Source organism: Tarenaya hassleriana, unplaced genomic scaffold (assembly GCF_000463585.1).
Source record: "Tarenaya hassleriana unplaced genomic scaffold, ASM46358v1 Cleome19, whole genome shotgun sequence".
Lineage (NCBI taxonomy): Eukaryota > Viridiplantae > Streptophyta > Magnoliopsida > Brassicales > Cleomaceae > Tarenaya > Tarenaya hassleriana.
This window is the reverse complement of record NW_010965304.1, coordinates 1410376-1426538: the sequence shown is the minus strand read 5'-3', so window position 1 is coordinate 1426538 and position 16163 is coordinate 1410376. Positions and strand designations below refer to the sequence as shown.

The window sequence follows — 16163 nt, the reverse complement described above, 5'->3', positions numbered from 1 at the left end:
CTAACCCTAAGATCTCTAAGCTAATGGACATCTTCTCCTTCCATAAGGAGAAGTCTCCCTTGCCGTCGAACTTCTCGACGTCAAGGCCGCGATACAGAGGGGCAGACATCATAATAGGAAACCTAATCTCTAACCCGAGGATGCACTAGACCTACCCAGAACGAAACTAACCTGGGAATGACTAACCCGACACTAGGAGCACCTAAAACCAGACCTAAGGAGCAAGACCGATCCTAAGAGGACCTAAACCTAGGTATTTTTCAACCTACCAGACCTAATAGACTCTAAACCTGCCTACCTAAGACCTGATTACGTCTAATCAGACCTACTCCAAGGCTAACACTGACCTAACCAACCTAGATCAGACCTAAACCGAGTCTATTCTGTCCCCCTAAGTCCTAATCAGACCTAAATCAACCCAATATTGACTTACCTACCCCTGATCAGACTTGATTTAACCTAATCAGATCTAAACTAAGTCTAAACCGACCTAATTAAATCTGATCAGACCTAATCTAGACCTAAAATCAACCTTAACAGACCTGTACCTATTGATTTTATCCCTAATACCGACTTCTCACTCACCTAGTTCAGCCAAATCCTCCTATTCAGGCCTAACCGGACAGAATTACTGGACTCTATGACTGAAGACAGGTAACCAAAGTCTACCGCAGATCTAATCTGCCTTTACCTAGGATAGATCGACCTATACAGATCCTAAATACCCTATACCAGACAGAATGCCCTAAGAACCGGACTCTATCTAACCCAATCGAACCAATCAGACCTAAAACCAACCAATTTAAGTCCTAATCAGACAGTCCTGACCCTAAACCGACCAATCTAGACCTATTCTAATCGATACAGACCCTAAACCGGACAAACCCAGCCCTATTTGGACAAATCAGACCCTAATCAGACCTAAACCGGCCCAATCCCAATCTAAATTGACCTAAACCGGACTCTATTGTCCTAAACCGGTCCTAGATTGACCTAAACCGGTCTGGGTTATCCCGAACCGGACCTAAATTGACTCGAACCGGTCTGAACCGGTCAAATTGACCCCAAACCGGACCTGAACCGGTCCAATTGACCTGAACCGATCCGGTTTTTCTAACCCGGTCAACTGTTGACCAGAAATCTGGTCAACCTTTGACCTAACCCGACTAAACCGGTTCGATTTTAAATCGAGCCCGGTCCAATTAGACAATTCCGATTTAACCGGCTAAACCGGATTAAACCAGAAAAACCCTAATTTCGGAAGCGTAGCCGCCGAGTTAACCCGGTCAACTCGGACGTTGACTCACCCGTTTCCCGACTCAGTCGCGACTCAGAAAGAGTCACGACCGAAAACTGCCGGAAAACACCGGTTCTTCACCGGTTTTCCCTCCCCAACCTAGATCTAGCCCAGAACTAGGCAAAAACTCACCTCTTCGGAGTCTAAACTCGACTGATTCACTCAGATCGAGTTAGATCCGGGAAACCTTACCTCTCTCCGCCGACGATCTGAACTTTTCCGCTGGTTTCGAACGCCGATCTACACTGAGACGGCCTCGACTACCTTGTTTCTTTCGCCTGAAACAACTCACGCACCAGATCAGAAAGTTCAGACCAAATACCGACGTACCTTGACTCACCTCGGCTTCGACTTGACCGCCGAATCCACCGAACCTCGCCTTAACCAGGCTCTGATACCACTTGTAGAGTATTTCGACCGCGATCCCTCACCGATTCGTCTCCGATTCGCTCGTGTGTGCTCAAGAACAGAAAAAGAAAGGAGACACCGGAGTTACGAGTTCGGTACCGAGCTCTAACGCTCGGTGCCTACGTCTCGGGAAGAGGGAACCGCTATTTGCTAGGTACAACACAGAAACACGCCGGAGAATCGACCGGAGTCGACTACAGCGCAACCGGAGAACCGAAGTTCGCCAAGAGAGAGAGAGAGAGAAGAAAACCTAGAGAGAAGACCGAAAACGCAATCTGTTCTGAAAACCCGAAAACCCTAGGACTCATAACGCGTCCTTTACACTTTCCCAAAATACCCCTCAGAGACTCTGCTTCATTCCGAGGCTTTGGAAGCCTCCAAACTGATCAGCGGGTTTGGACGAAGAATGCTTCCAACAAATATTTATATTTAATTAATTCGTACAGAACCAATATTAAGAAAAAACATGAACTGTCCTCTTTACAAAGAGCACAATGTCATCTTTTCATTTTTCCACATCATCAAAATTTCTCAATTTTTTCCTCATAATTTACTGTATATAGCCTTACATATCTATCTATTCGGAATTATTAATATATATATATATATAGTTTTTTTGGGGTAAAGTATGTGTGTGTGTGTATATATATATAGTTGCCGGAAGCAGGATAATTAGGGCTAAATGACTAGAACGCCGGCGTGGGAAATTCTGCCGGCGGGGGCAGGAGATCAATAATTTTCTTTTCTTGGAATTGAGAGAAGACCGAAAACGCAATCTGTTCTGAAAACCCGAAAACCCTAGGACTCATAACGCGTCCTTTACACTTTCCCAAAATACCCCTCAGAGACTCTGCTTCATTCCGAGGCTTTGGAAGCCTCCAAACTGATCAGCGGGTTTGGACGAAGAATGCTTCCAACAAATATTTATATTTAATTAATTCGTACAGAACCAATATTAAGAAAAAACATGAACTGTCCTCTTTACAAAGAGCACAATGTCATCTTTTCATTTTTCCACATCATCAAAATTTCTCAATTTTTTCCTCATAATTTACTGTATATAGCCTTACATATCTATCTATTCGGAATTATTAATATATATATATATATAGTTTTTTTGGGGTAAAGTATGTGTGTGTGTGTATATATATATAGTTGCCGGAAGCAGGATAATTAGGGCTAAATGACTAGAACGCCGGCGTGGGAAATTCTGCCGGCGGTGTCAGGAGATGAAGGAAATTCCGACCTACACCTCTTTTCGTTCCTCGTTGGTTATATAAACCGATCTACACTCGTCTCTACAAAATGCTCTCTCTCCTCTGTAACAAAATAAAAGCAATCATGATTTAGATTATGTATTTTATAAAAATATTTTCATTATTTTGAAAAATAATAATTTATATATGTATATATATAATTAATTTCTTTTACCGGTAGATGTATATGTCTAGACCGTGAAGTTTCTTCCGGCACAAGAAACATGCGTTGAGGAAATCCAAACCCTCAAACTCCGGCGAACTTTCCGGCGGTTCATCGAGGTTCTTTCTTGCGGAACACTCGAACCCATCTCTGTAAACCCTAGTACAAGATCCATCAGCCCCATGATGGCATGTCACATACGTATAATCATTATCATCATCGCTCCATCTTCTGCTGTTCACCATGATGGGAACGGGATCGGAACCGGGTCGGTTACCCGGGTGTTCTCCGAACCGGCGAACGCTCGTTCTCGAGCTGGAATTGTCGAGTGCCGCGACGATTCCAAGACCGACCCCGTCGATATTGTGGCCGTGGAATCTGTTTGCGTTGTTTCTCGGAGAAATCTTTGGGAAAATCTTGAAATCAAGAGGGGTTCTTGGACCTGTCGTCATGGAAATGGAATCGGAAAAAGGGGTTGATCGGTTAACCGACACGAGAAGCTCCGACAATTTTCCGATCATCGGATGAATTCTTTCCCTGAGCATCTCGGAAGAGATTCAACAATACAAGGAGGAGAAGAAGAAACCTCCACAAGGAAAGAAAGAGATGAGAGAGAGAGAGAGATTTTTCCTCTACTTCTATTCGTGAAATCGGGCATACATATATATATATATATCTTGCGCTTATTATAAGTGGGGAGAGAGAAAGTAAGAAAGAGATTTTGGCACACAAAATCTAAAATTTATATTCAATTTTAAGAAATATTGTGTCAAACATAATAATAGATTAATCTGCAACAAATAAAAGTTAAACATTGTGTTTCTATCCTCTAAATTTTTTACAAGATTTTATTAAATTACTTTTAGTACAAAAGAAATATAGCACGGAAATTATTAATTACATTCATCAATATAAAATCGCAAAAATATGATAAAAATATATTATGTAACAAATGTATTTTGAGATAATGAAAATTATAAATTTTGTGTTAGTGCGTGTGTGTGTCATTTGGCTTAAGTCATATAATTAGAAGATGATTGGCATATTTTCCCCGTAAAAACCCACATTAATATTTTATTAAAAATTGGTACAGATGTTACAATTCAATTTTTTATATGTTTGTACGATTTAATAATATGATAGGACAGTTAATCAATCAAGCTGTGGTGATCTTAATTTGCTTTCTCTGCACATAATTTGTGTGCTTATTTATAGAAGCATCTGTGTTTTGAAATATATTTTAAAATTAGAATACAAAAAAAAAATGCAGATGTTTTAAAATTGATAATTAAATGATGCGGTGTCCATGGACGCAATATATTTTGCAAAAGAAAATAAATAAGAGAAATTAATAAATAAAGTGTCGAAATTAGGGGTGGATATTTCGGGAAACGGTTCGGAATGGATCGGTTCGGTTCTTTCGATTTTAAAAAATAGGTACCAATCGGGTTTTTTATTGTATTCGGTTCGGTTCGGTTCGGGTTTAGTATCGGTTCGGTTTGATTCCGGGTTTTATTAAAAAAAATGATAGATTTCCTTTAAAAATATTCGGTTTTTCGGGATTTTTAAAATTCGGTTCGGTTTGGTTCGATTCTGAGAAAATTCGGTTCTCTAAAAATGGTACCATTCGGAAAATAACAGCGGTTCCGGATTAAAAAAAATACCGTTTTAACAGTTCGATTCGGTCCGGTTTCGAAAAACCGAACCGAAATGCACAGTCCTCAAAATCAACGGAGACAGCTGACGTGGACAAAGGGACCCACTTGCTTTTAAAAGAAAAGATTCCTTGAGCACTTTGATGGGATGCAGGAAACGTGGCACACATCTACAGCTTCATAGTAACTCCACTTATTTTGCTGACTCAGATTCGCATACGAAGTTACTCTTTTACCCTTTATCGGTTTATATATATTCAACAAGAATATAACCAGTGAACACTGTAATATGTTTTTTGAATATTAAAAAAAATGTTAATGAGATTATGAATATTTTGGAAACTTTTATTCTATCAAATTTATAAATACAAATAATATTAGATCAATCGTTTTATTAGTGTTCGAGATAAATTAAATTTTAAATTTTGTTTTTTTTTAATTAAAATTCAATCTTATCGCATTTATATAAATATTAATTTATTCAACGCCTCGTTTTATAATTATAATTACTCAAAAGTAACTGTTCGAGGGTATGCTGCAAGAAGGTGATAAAAAATATTGTTGCAATAATAGTGACGGAAAATCTCAACAAATAACAGAGAAAAATGTTATATTTTTTTTTCCGAAAATTTTATTTTTTTTCGGTATTCAAATACGATATTTTATAAAAAAAATTTCTAAAATTTTATTTTTTTTATTTTATTTTTCTCGGTAAACAGTTTGTTTTAGAACTTTTTATTAAGCTTGAATTTTTTTGATAACAATATTGGATAGTTTGAAAGTTATGCGTTGACCAATTTATCAACAAACTTCAGGATATACGAAAATATTTTAACCAATATCTAACGAATTGTTCAAATATGCATGCATGTATGCATACTGACCTTATAATCATATTGATTAAATCCTTTTTTATTGCTAAATTTAAAATCTAAATTCAAATCTTACAAAATCTCATAGCAATTCCTCACATTTTGGAAAGTAATTTCCATTATATTAGAATGGCATGAAAAAATATAGAAACGGGCCGTCTGGATAAAATTAATGATTATTCATTTGGTTCGATAATTTTAAAATTCGTGTTATCGATTTTATAAAAAAAAACACAGAAATACAATCGTAATCACAATCAATTCAGATCCAATTGGATTTGAATATAGAATTATATGATATTCGGTTTTATTCAATTATGTATAAAAAATCCACCTCCAATTTAAATAGGTAAATTCAAACTTATGGATTGACCAAGTAATTAGACGACTAATATCTTGGGAGGTTGAGATTTATTTTACATTTGAATATTTCTCATGATTTATCGGCTAAATCAATTTAATTTTTCAGTTTCAATAGATTTTAAAAAGATTTGATTGGATATATATATTTTTTAATTTATCTATAAATACGAGCCTTCACCATATCCAAAATCACTTGTTCTCTCGAGTGACAAAGCATAAAACATGAAACACTTCACTTCTTCTGTCTTGTCCTTCTTGCTTGTCGTATTCTTCATTTCTTCTGCTCATTCGACCATCGTCTCTCACGACGAACGGGCAATCACCATTGATGGACAGCGCAGAATTCTCATCTCCGGTTCAATTCATTACCCACGAAGCACCGCCGACGTAAACTATATAAACATATATATACATGCATGCATGTGTTCATGCAATTTTCATACGTGAACGTTTTGTTTTTGGTCATATTATAGATGTGGCCGGATTTGATAAACAAAGCCAAAGACGGGGGACTAGACGCGATCGAGACGTACGTTTTCTGGAACGCCCACGAACCTGCTCGCAGGCAATACGAGTTCTCCGGCAATCTCGATCTCGTCCGGTTCATCAAGACCGTCCAAGACGCCGGTCTCTACGCCGTTCTCCGCATCGGACCGTACGTTTGTGCGGAGTGGAATTACGGGTTCGTTCCACAGTTCTTTATGCACATAATATACATGAATGTATATACATATATGTATATGTGTGTATAGAATCTTGACATTGCATTTGGTTGTTACAGTGGATTCCCGATGTGGTTGCACAACATGAACAGCGTGGAATTCAGAACCACCAACACCGATTTCATGGTATCTAATTATGTTTTTATGTAATTCTCACATTGATTTCTTTGAATCCACAGAATACGTAGAATTAAGAATTTGTGACGTTTTTTTGGTTATTAGAACGAAATGCAAAACTTCACAACTTTGATAGTAGACATGATGAAGCGTGAGAATCTCTTTGCTGCACAAGGCGGTCCAATCATTCTTGCTCAGGTATATATGTATAATATATAAACATATATATATATATACATTTGTTCATATCACTTTCTGAATCACGGCTTAATCTGAATCTAACATCGAAATTTTTTGCGTTTTCAGATCGAGAATGAGTACGGGAACGTGATAGATTCCTATGGAGCAGCGGGTAAGGCTTACATCGACTGGTGTTCTAACATGGCGGACTCTCTAGATATCGGTGTTCCGTGGATTATGTGCCAAGAAAAGGATGCTCCCGAACCTATGGTAAGTAGGCCCGAGCAAAATATACCCGAAATTCAGATACCCGACTACTATGTCGATATAGATTCGGTAACCTAAAAAAATCAAGATTTTGTATCTGTGCGTTTCTTGATCAAACAATATCCAAAATTCAGATGCAGAATTTTAAGTTTCTTCATTTGACGATTTTAATCTCCGTTTCTTGTTTTCGTTGTATTGTAGATCGAAACGTGCAACGGATTCTATTGTCATGATTACAAACCGACAAACCCGAGCAACCCGAAAATGTGGACCGAAAACTGGACCGGTTGGTTCAAGAACTGGGGAGGGAAACACCCTTTCAGAACAGCCGAAGATCTTTCCTACGCCGTCGCTCGCTTCTTCCAAACCGGTGGAACCTTCCAGAACTATTACATGGTATACATGATCATGACAGTATAATATATACTCTTGTCTTAACATCAGTTTGTCCGAATTTATTTAAAATGTTTGTAACGTTTTGATTCGAATTCGAACTTTTTGTTTTCAGTACCACGGTGGTACCAACTTTGGAAGAACAGCAGGAGGTCCATACATAACTACTTCATACGATTACCATGCTCCTCTCGATGAATTCGGTATGTAATTCGCTCGTTTTTCCGGGTAAATATTGCATATCGATCGATATATTAAGTACGGTTTCTTATGTTTTGGTTTCATCGATTTTGTAAAGGTAACTTGAACCAACCGAAATGGGGACACTTGAAACAGCTCCACAACGTGTTGAAATCGATGGAGAAGTCTCTCACTTACGGAAACATATCCGATATCGACTTCGGAAACGACGTAACGGTAAGAACACCGCCTTTTCTCCCCTCATTTTAGCTTTTCCGTATCGTCGTTATGACGTTTTTGGCATGATGAATCTGTTCGAAAGGCGACGATTTACGCGATGAAAGAAGGGTCGAGCTGCTTTATCAGCAACTCTAACACGACGGCCGATGCATTGGTGAGCTTCCAAGGGAATCAGTACAGCGTCCCGGCTTGGTCGGTCAGCGTTCTTCCCGACTGCAAGAACGTGGCTTACAACACCGCAAAGGTGAGAATAATCTTGTATTTTCTGTCCGAAAACTCGTTCTTTCGTCGATGAGAATTCGGAATAATATAGAGAATCTTTGCAGGTGAACACTCAAGAATCGGTTATGGCTACTCAAGATGCCGATGTTGGCGGGATTCGATGGAGCTGGAGGCCCGAGATCGCGGAGCAAACCATCGTTAAAGGCAAAGGAGACGTGGTTGCGGATTACCTGTTCGATCAGAAAGACTTTGCTAATGATGCTAGTGACTATCTTTGGTACATGACCAGGTAATGAACAGAACTATATATATATATATATATCAACTCTTTTCCGTATATATCAACCGAGTTTTCGTAATCTTCGTTATGATTGTTAACGTTCCGATATCGGATCAGGGTTCGTCTCGAAAAGGATGACCCGATCTGGAGCCGCAACATGAGTCTTCGTGTACATAGCAACGCTCACGTTCTTCATGCTTACGTCAATGGAAAACACGTTGGTGAGTAGTACTCTAGTAATGTTTTGAAATTATTAATTCCTGATGAACACATTGAATGGTACAAATCTCAAAGTGTGAAACTTTTTCAGGTACCCATTTCGTGGAAGACGGAAAATATGACTACGATTTCGAGAAAAGCATCGAACTTGCTCCCGGGACTAACCGTATAGCGCTGCTCAGTGTCACCGTTGGATTCCAGGTCGGGAAAAAAAATCATCATAAGTAGTTTTCATGATCATTATTTCAACTCAAAATGTTAATGAAGTGATTCTTTTCAGAACTATGGACCGTTCTTTGAGAAGAGTCCGGCCGGAATCAATGGTCCGGTGATGATAGTCGGATACAAAGGCGATGAGAGAATCGAAAAAGATCTTTCGGCGCATCCGTGGGAATACAAGGTCGGATTAAACGGTGTTGAGAGCAAAGTTTTCAGCCCAGATTCTGGCAGCAACTTCAAATGGTCGACAGAAAAACTCCCCACATCCAGAATGCTCACATGGTACAAGGTAAGAAATTCAACAACAAAATTTTCGGTCTGATATCGAACACTCGACTCGTGGGGAGTCATAAACTCGAGATTTTAGATTCCCATTACTTACTCTAATTTCAATCACACTGAAAGAACACAATTCTTCTTATATTTCTTCGAAAACATTGATTCAGACATCGTTCAAGACTCCTTCTGGAAGCGATCCAGTGGTTGTGGACCTTCACGGACTCGGAAAAGGTGAGGCATGGATCAATGGTAAGAGCATTGGACGGTACTGGCCGAGTTTCAAAGCTTCGGACGATGGCTGCAGTGACGAATGCGATTATCGTGGCCCTTACGACAGCAACAAATGCACATTTAAATGTGGCGAACCGACTCAAACACTGTAAGAAATCTCTCCCCCAAAAAACGAACCACGTTTTCAAACTTCTTACTCGAAAAGATACAAATTAATTAACTGTAATATACTTCTAGGTACCACGTTCCACGAGCATTCCTCAACGAGAACGGTGAAAACGTTCTCGCACTCCTCGAAGAAATGGGTGGAGATCCGACAATGGCGAGCTTCAAGACGATGAGTGTGGGTTCAGTCTGTGCAAAGGCTGATGAGAACAACGTGATCGAGCTTTCATGCAATGGCAAGAAGATCTCAGATATTAAGTTCGTTAATTTCGGTAATCCAACAGGGAAGTGTGGGTCGTTTGCAAAAGGAACATGTGAAGGAGATAAAGATGCTCTGAAACTTGTCACCGAGGAATGTATCGGAAAAATGACATGTCAACTCGAAGCCTCTTCCAAGATGTTTGGAGCTGCAGATTGTGGAGATTCGGTAAAGAGTTTAGTCGTTGAAGCTGTATGTTAAGTTTTTTTATTTGATTATCTTTGGATTTTTTTGACTTTTTGCATCAAGATTGTAATAAACTAGGATTATGGAAGTAAGTTTATGTTAATTAATAAAATTTGGCCATTTTTAAATGTGTTTGTTCTTGGAATTTTTCTGTTCAAATGAAAAGAAATAAGATGAGTATTTTGTGTAATGAAATAAGATCAATTGAATTAAATAATGATGTATATAGTTAATTATATATTAAGAAATATATAAGTATGTAGATTTTTTAATTTTACTGATTCTCGAATTATCATCGTTAAAATCAACTCCAATAGTATTAGTAAAAATTGAACCAAATTTTAAAAAACTCTATTTAAATTTTTATTCAACTTGATTTTTCTTAAAATCAATTTATCATTGATCAAATCTAGTCTATCCATCCAAAAATCATGAAAAAAAAAATCCATCTCAAAGGAGGGGCCATTTCAATGAAACCCCAAAATCTTTATTAAAAAAACAAACAAAATCTGAAATTCGGATCGACCCGACCCGTTGGGTTAGAAATTGAAACCCACCCAGCTCAGGCGCGTGAGGCATAGAGGGTTCTAGAACTCTGCCTGCTAACGGATAATAGACGGGTCTCTCACTTTGGTCTCACTGCAACTTCAATTCAAAGTGTCGCATTTTTAGGGTTTGATCTTTCTCCACCTCCCTTACCCGTCCAATTCTTAATCTGTTTCTCCCTTTTCCCAGGTATGAAATTTCTAATCTTCGATTTTAACATTCTTGTTAATCTCGATTTAACCCAAATTCGAATCAAACGATAGGAAACTCGTGTAATCTGATTTCTGCAATGGCGATTGGGCTTGAACTGAATTTGTAATGGAATTTAGATAATATTAAGAATCTCAGGGAAAAGGTCCCACATTTGTAGTTAGAGCTTGAAGGGTATTTAGAGGGTTTTCTGTGTTTTGTTCGGATTGCAGAAATGGCGACAACCTATTTAACAGCATCATCGGTGACAGTATCTGCCAAGAGCTTGGCCTCATTCGAAGGTCTGAAACCCACGAATGTCAAATTGTCTTCTTTCGGCGGATGTGTGAAACTAGGAGGTCTTAAGAGAAACCACTTCCGTGGTTTGGTCGTCAACGCTGCTGCGGTTGTTGCTCCTAAGGTGATGCTCGTTTCTTAGCTTCTGTTCTCCGCATGTGATTTCGCTTGCTTCGAAGTCTGGATGGGCATTCGAGTGATCGTGTGGAAGTTGCCTGAATGTTTCGATACCTTTTTTATGTGTGACTCAATGGATATTGTTGAATGCTTTCATCAGGGTTCTTCAAGGTTTCACCGATTTTATAATGATTCCATCTTGCCTGCAATGCACCCGGTTTGATATCGGCGGATATTATAGTTTAGATCTTTCTAGATTCATATGCAAGTTCGGTCTCTGAATAGCAATGTGTCTGATATCGAATTCAGTTTAGCTTGTGTCATCGTAATAAATAAGTGTACTCGTCTTCTAAGTTAAGTTAGCCATTGTCTATTGCTTTGATCAGTGCTAGGTTTCTCTCGTTCATTTTGCTTTTTGTTTTCTGTATGAAATTTGCAGTTTACTTCGGTTAAGCCTTTGGGGGATAGAGTGTTGGTTAAGATCAAGGAAACAGAGGAAAAGACTGTGGGAGGCATCTTACTTCCGTCTACCGCTCAATCGAAGCCTCAAGGAGGGGAAGTTGTTGCCGTCGGTGAGGGAAGAACGGTCGGGAAGACGAAAGTTGAAATCTCTATTAAGGTACACTTTCACTCTCCTTAACATCTCTCATCCTCAAAAAAAAAAACCCGAAATTTGGGTACCCAAGCACTATATGAGATGAAAAGATACCCCGAAAATCAGGTTCGGATAGTTGGGTTCGAGACCGAGTATTACGGTGGATACCGAATAAATAGTAAAATGACTTTTTTGCCCTTAGATTTTAGATATATTATATATAAACCTACTAAAATTTTGGGTTCGGATTCCTAATATATGATATTTATTTTGAAAAATTTCGAGATTTCATATTTAAACTCCAGTTCGGGCATCCTAAAATTTTCTTGGGTATCCTACCCGAAGATCTCGGGTAGTCGACCCATGCTCATCCCTAGATTGTTCGTTGTGTTCTGTCTCATCATACAAAATTATTTTTTCTGAATGTAGACCGGCACACAAGTTGTCTACTCCAAGTACGCGGGAACTGAGGTGGAGTTTGACGAATCAAAGCATCTCATTCTTAAGGAAGACGATATCGTGGGCATTCTCGAAACCGATGATATCAAGGATCTCAAGCCTTTGAACGATCGGGTCTTTATCAAGGTTTGTTTTGATACCTTTCATTGAAAAATCTCTCTTTATCGACTATCTTTCCGTCGCAAGTTCAACACCCCGAAACATCAACGGAGGAGGAAACCTAAAGTGGAAATTTACGTTTTCAGGTTGCGGAGGCAGAGGAGAAAACGGCTGGAGGATTGTTGCTAACCGAAACTACCAAAGAGAAACCTTCCATTGGAACGGTAATAGTTAACGGCCCGAGAATCCGAGATGCTTTCTCATCGATCTCTCCATCGATTCATGCACAAAATGTAAAGACTTGTGATCGAATTTTAACACGGCTGCAGGTCATAGCAGTTGGGCCGGGATCTCTAGACGAGGAAGGTAACCGAAAACCGCTGTCGGTATCTGCGGGAACGACGGTTCTTTACTCCAAGTACGCGGGTAACGACTTCAAAGGGAAAGATGGTTCCGACTACATTGCTCTCAGAGCTTCAGATGTGATGGCCATTCTCTCTTAGTTTGGTGTTGTGCTTAGAAGATTGGCAAATCGCTGTTGTTTTGGTCTGGATCCAAAAATATGGAAAATTTCTCATAATGGCTTGAGCCTTCTACCTTAATGCAGAGACCGATTTTCAAAAATGTCGATGTCATATGATGTGTCTTGCTCCTGTCTTTTAAGGATGGGTATGGGTCGGGTATTCGAAATTTTTCACGTATTCAGCCTTAGTCAAGAGGATGGGTTTTTCGGTCGAATTATCGGTCTTGTAGAGGTTGGATATATGAGTTTTGAGTATCAACGAGATCCCTCGTCAGCTCGCCCTCTCCCGTTGTTGATTAGCCGACGAAATTCGAACTCAACCCGTTGTAGGTTTCCTGCTTGACATGCAAACCGGGCACAGTGACACAGACTAGACTAGCTTTTGCCCCTCGGAAATAATCTATTATCGTGTAAATTCCACTCAATTTGAAACCAGTTATGTTACAAACTGGGAAAGAATCTCTGACAATCTTTATCTTTCACCGATTAAACGAGGCGGCCGAATTGTCGCCGTAGTGACCTCTCCAACCGTTCCCGCTGTCACCGCCGCTGCATGCTTCATTAGGAACAGATAAACCGGCGAAGTTTCCGTCCAGGCTCATCTGTTGAACTTCGGCCGAAGAAAGGATCTTTATGCTTTGAACGCAGTTCACAAACTCTCTGCAATCCGATTTAAGCGGAACCCGAGATTAGAGAAAGCAAGTGTTTTTTCCGTTGAATACATGAAAATACGAGACGGATAAAGTCTACTTACTCCCAAGGATCATCCCCGACGAGTAGAATGTCGTTTTCGTGATCAACATAGACCAGTTTCCAGTCGGATGTTTGTGGATCTTCCAACTGTCCTTCGATGCCAAACATACGGGCAAGATCGTGCCGGAGCTCATCGTAACCTCGGTATCTGTTGACATCTATCGATCTTCCTACTGAACCACGTTTTTGTACCTGTAATGATTCAAGACAATGTCAAACCAAGTAATAAGATGAGCACGTGCAGGATATAAATTGTAAGGCTGGGTCAGAGTACAGGTAAGATGGGTCCCACGGGCATCTATTCCGCAGAATCCGAGCCACGACGAACACGGGATCAGGTGCACGGCATCAGGAACCAGTGGCCCAAGCCGCTGGTTCGTTTTGTCGGCCAATTATCTGTACCCACGGGTAACCCAAACCGAGGGGGAGAAAGGGGGAGGTTTGTGGGCTGAGGAGGCTGCGAGGAGCGACTGAACGAGACATGAGAGGGAGATGGCAGGAGGAGCGAACTCAAGGAGGCAGCGAGAGGTGACCATTAGGGTTCTTATAGAAGTTTCGAGATTCGATATTTCAGATAATTGAATCTGATTGTTTTGAAATCAGACTAGAGAAATTAGTGTCTCGATCGAATCTTCAAGGGCGGCCCGAAAGACCCCTCGCCTCGTCGCTCGTCTCGCCTTCACCGCTTGTTCTCGCCAGTTGTCGGGTAAGTCTTTCCTTACCTCTCATCTTTGTCTTCACGACATTGCCGAGTGAGGCTCACCACCTTCGTAACCTCGCCGCCTGGATACCCGAGCCCTCGCTGCATCCCACGGGTACATGAAACTCGGGTACCCGAGGGGCCAAGTCCGGATAGGTCGGTGGGAAACCCGAGGGGACAACATCGAGGTCTGATATGCAGAAAAAAGTCGGTACCCGACCCACCTCCACCCCTAATAAATTGAACAAAAGATAAAAAAGAGGTTAGTCCTGCAACTACTAACCTTCGTATACGTTCGCATTCTTTGAGTCTGATTGGCCCACAACCCACCGCCCAAAACTCCAGCATCATTTACAGCTACATCGTTTGATATTGCCGGAACGTTTGGAACTCCAAATGATTGAGTTCTCGCAGCAGAAGTGGACATCTCCGTACCAATGTCATTAGTAGTTCCTCCATAACTGGAGAGCAAGTTCTGAAGATCTTTCTGAGAATCATATCCCCTCGAAAGAAAGGTGTCGGGGACAAAGCTTTCGACATTAGCTCCGGGAAGTAAACCGTTCCTTGGATGTGATTGGGCAGCATCTCCGTCGAGACAAAAGGCGGGGGCAGAGAAATTCCGTTGCTTGTTTCCGCCATCCAGACAGTACGATGTTCCGGATGCGGATGCTGCTTCGAGTTGATCTGTTACTCCAACCTTAAACTTCTGCGGGTCAGAGCCTCGGGAACTTGCGAGGTCTTGCTTCAATCTCATATCGGGTTTGTTGTAAAACTCGTGAACGAGATTACCTGACACATCGGACACTGCGTCGGGTGCCAAACCAGCTGGCCCGCTTTGGCTTCTGTTGAGCAAGTTTGATGAAGAGACCTGACAGTTGTTAGTTGAAGGCGACGTTGAACAGGAAGGCGGGTCCCCATCCATGATACCCGGGTAAGGTTTGATCCCTTCAAGTAGCTTCTGCTTGTCCTGAGACTGGCTTGCCGGAATCTGCATGGATTGCGGTAGAGTCGATGTCGATAAGCTGTTGCTACAGGACGGAAGTTGTTGCAGTTGCTGGTTTTGCAACTGTTGATGTAACAACTGAGACTGTAAGAGCGAGCTTCCCGGTGAAAGCAACTGTTGCTGTTGCTGTTGCTGTTGCTGTTGTTGTTGCTGCTGCAATTTCTGCAGCAACTGAAACTGTAGATGCGGTTGGTTGTCCAAGAGGCCTTGTTGGAATATCTGTTGAACCTGAGCCTGGTGAGCTTTCTGTGGTAACGACTGTTGTAACATTCCCGAAATTTGCTGTTCTACTTGCCGCGGCTGAAACTGCGAGTCTTGCGGTATGGTCGTCAAATTAGATGAAGTCTTGCCGGTTTCATTTACACTACCCTGACTTGGCTGTTGGCTGTTGCTAGTGACTAAAGGCATTTGTGTTTGCTGATGCTGAGACTGTTGAAAGCTTTGACTGACAATGAGGCTTGGCGTGATTGTATTGCTTGTTATTGAAGCTGAAGCCATTTGTAGCTGTTGCGCTTGTGAACTACCATTATAAAGCTGTTGCTGTTGTGCAAGTTGCTGCAACTTATGTGGTTGTAAGGACGGCTGTGGAGGCTGCATCTGTTGCTGTGGTTGCAGCTGTTGTTGCTGTGACTGCAGTTTTAGCTGCTGCTGCTGCTGCTGTTGCTGAAGCTGTAGCTGCTGCTGCTGCTGCTGCTGTTGCTGAGTAAAA

General features: G+C 40.8%; 4 protein-coding genes across 4 annotated transcripts in view; 2 read left to right on the top strand and 2 right to left on the bottom strand.

Moving 5' to 3' along the window:
• Positions 1 to 2467: 2467 nt before the first annotated feature.
• LOC104810989 lies at positions 2468 to 3748 on the bottom strand. Its single transcript, XM_010537500.1, has 2 exons — positions 3137 to 3748; positions 2468 to 3024 (listed from the first exon to the last, which is right to left on the bottom strand). Exons 1-2 carry the CDS (start codon positions 3667 to 3669, stop codon positions 2952 to 2954), a joined length of 606 nt encoding a protein of 201 aa, XP_010535802.1. The 5' UTR covers positions 3670 to 3748; the 3' UTR covers positions 2468 to 2951.
• A 2474-nt stretch (positions 3749 to 6222) lies between these two features.
• Positions 6223 to 10285, top strand: LOC104810988 (beta-galactosidase 7). The gene is made up of 15 exons (XM_010537499.1): positions 6223 to 6401; positions 6488 to 6696; positions 6796 to 6862; positions 6959 to 7051; positions 7160 to 7303; positions 7502 to 7696; positions 7809 to 7896; positions 7992 to 8110; positions 8196 to 8357; positions 8440 to 8624; positions 8733 to 8836; positions 8926 to 9035; positions 9115 to 9342; positions 9500 to 9711; positions 9801 to 10285. The coding sequence occupies exons 1-15, from the start codon at positions 6237 to 6239 to the stop codon at positions 10186 to 10188; spliced, it is 2469 nt and encodes an 822-aa protein (XP_010535801.1). The 5' UTR covers positions 6223 to 6236; the 3' UTR covers positions 10189 to 10285.
• A 494-nt stretch (positions 10286 to 10779) lies between these two features.
• On the top strand, positions 10780 to 13123 carry LOC104810987 (20 kDa chaperonin, chloroplastic-like). Its single transcript, XM_010537498.1, has 6 exons — positions 10780 to 10908; positions 11142 to 11329; positions 11762 to 11941; positions 12347 to 12502; positions 12622 to 12699; positions 12805 to 13123. Exons 2-6 carry the CDS (start codon positions 11144 to 11146, stop codon positions 12976 to 12978), a joined length of 774 nt encoding a protein of 257 aa, XP_010535800.1. The 5' UTR covers positions 10780 to 10908; positions 11142 to 11143; the 3' UTR covers positions 12979 to 13123.
• Positions 13124 to 13369: 246 nt separating this feature from the next.
• The window catches only part of LOC104810986 (auxin response factor 7-like), a 7355-nt gene continuing 4561 nt past the window's right edge, over positions 13370 to 16163 (bottom strand). The window contains exons 12-14 of the mRNA XM_010537497.2: positions 14735 to 16161; positions 13753 to 13943; positions 13370 to 13658 (exon numbers count right to left, since the gene is read on the bottom strand). Coding sequence (XP_010535799.1) covers positions 13478 to 13658; positions 13753 to 13943; positions 14735 to 16161 — 1799 coding nt within the window. The 3' untranslated portion in view covers positions 13370 to 13477. The remainder of the gene's footprint in view (positions 13659 to 13752; positions 13944 to 14734; positions 16162 to 16163) is intronic.

Coding starts and splice junctions, on each gene's coding strand:
- LOC104810989 (XM_010537500.1), bottom strand. CDS start 3,669: ATGCTCAGGGAAAGAATTCATCCGATGATCGGAAAATTGTCGGAGCTT. Junction 3,025..3,136: donor CTAGACATATACATCTACCG/GTAAAAGAAATT, acceptor ATTTTGTTACAG/AGGAGAGAGAGCATTTTGTA.
- LOC104810988 (XM_010537499.1), top strand. CDS start 6,237: ATGAAACACTTCACTTCTTCTGTCTTGTCCTTCTTGCTTGTCGTATTC. Junction 8,837..8,925: donor CGTCAATGGAAAACACGTTG/GTGAGTAGTACT, acceptor AAACTTTTTCAG/GTACCCATTTCGTGGAAGAC. Junction 9,036..9,114: donor GTGTCACCGTTGGATTCCAG/GTCGGGAAAAAA, acceptor GATTCTTTTCAG/AACTATGGACCGTTCTTTGA.
- LOC104810987 (XM_010537498.1), top strand. CDS start 11,144: ATGGCGACAACCTATTTAACAGCATCATCGGTGACAGTATCTGCCAAG. Junction 11,330..11,761: donor CTGCGGTTGTTGCTCCTAAG/GTGATGCTCGTT, acceptor TGAAATTTGCAG/TTTACTTCGGTTAAGCCTTT. Junction 11,942..12,346: donor AAGTTGAAATCTCTATTAAG/GTACACTTTCAC, acceptor TTCTGAATGTAG/ACCGGCACACAAGTTGTCTA.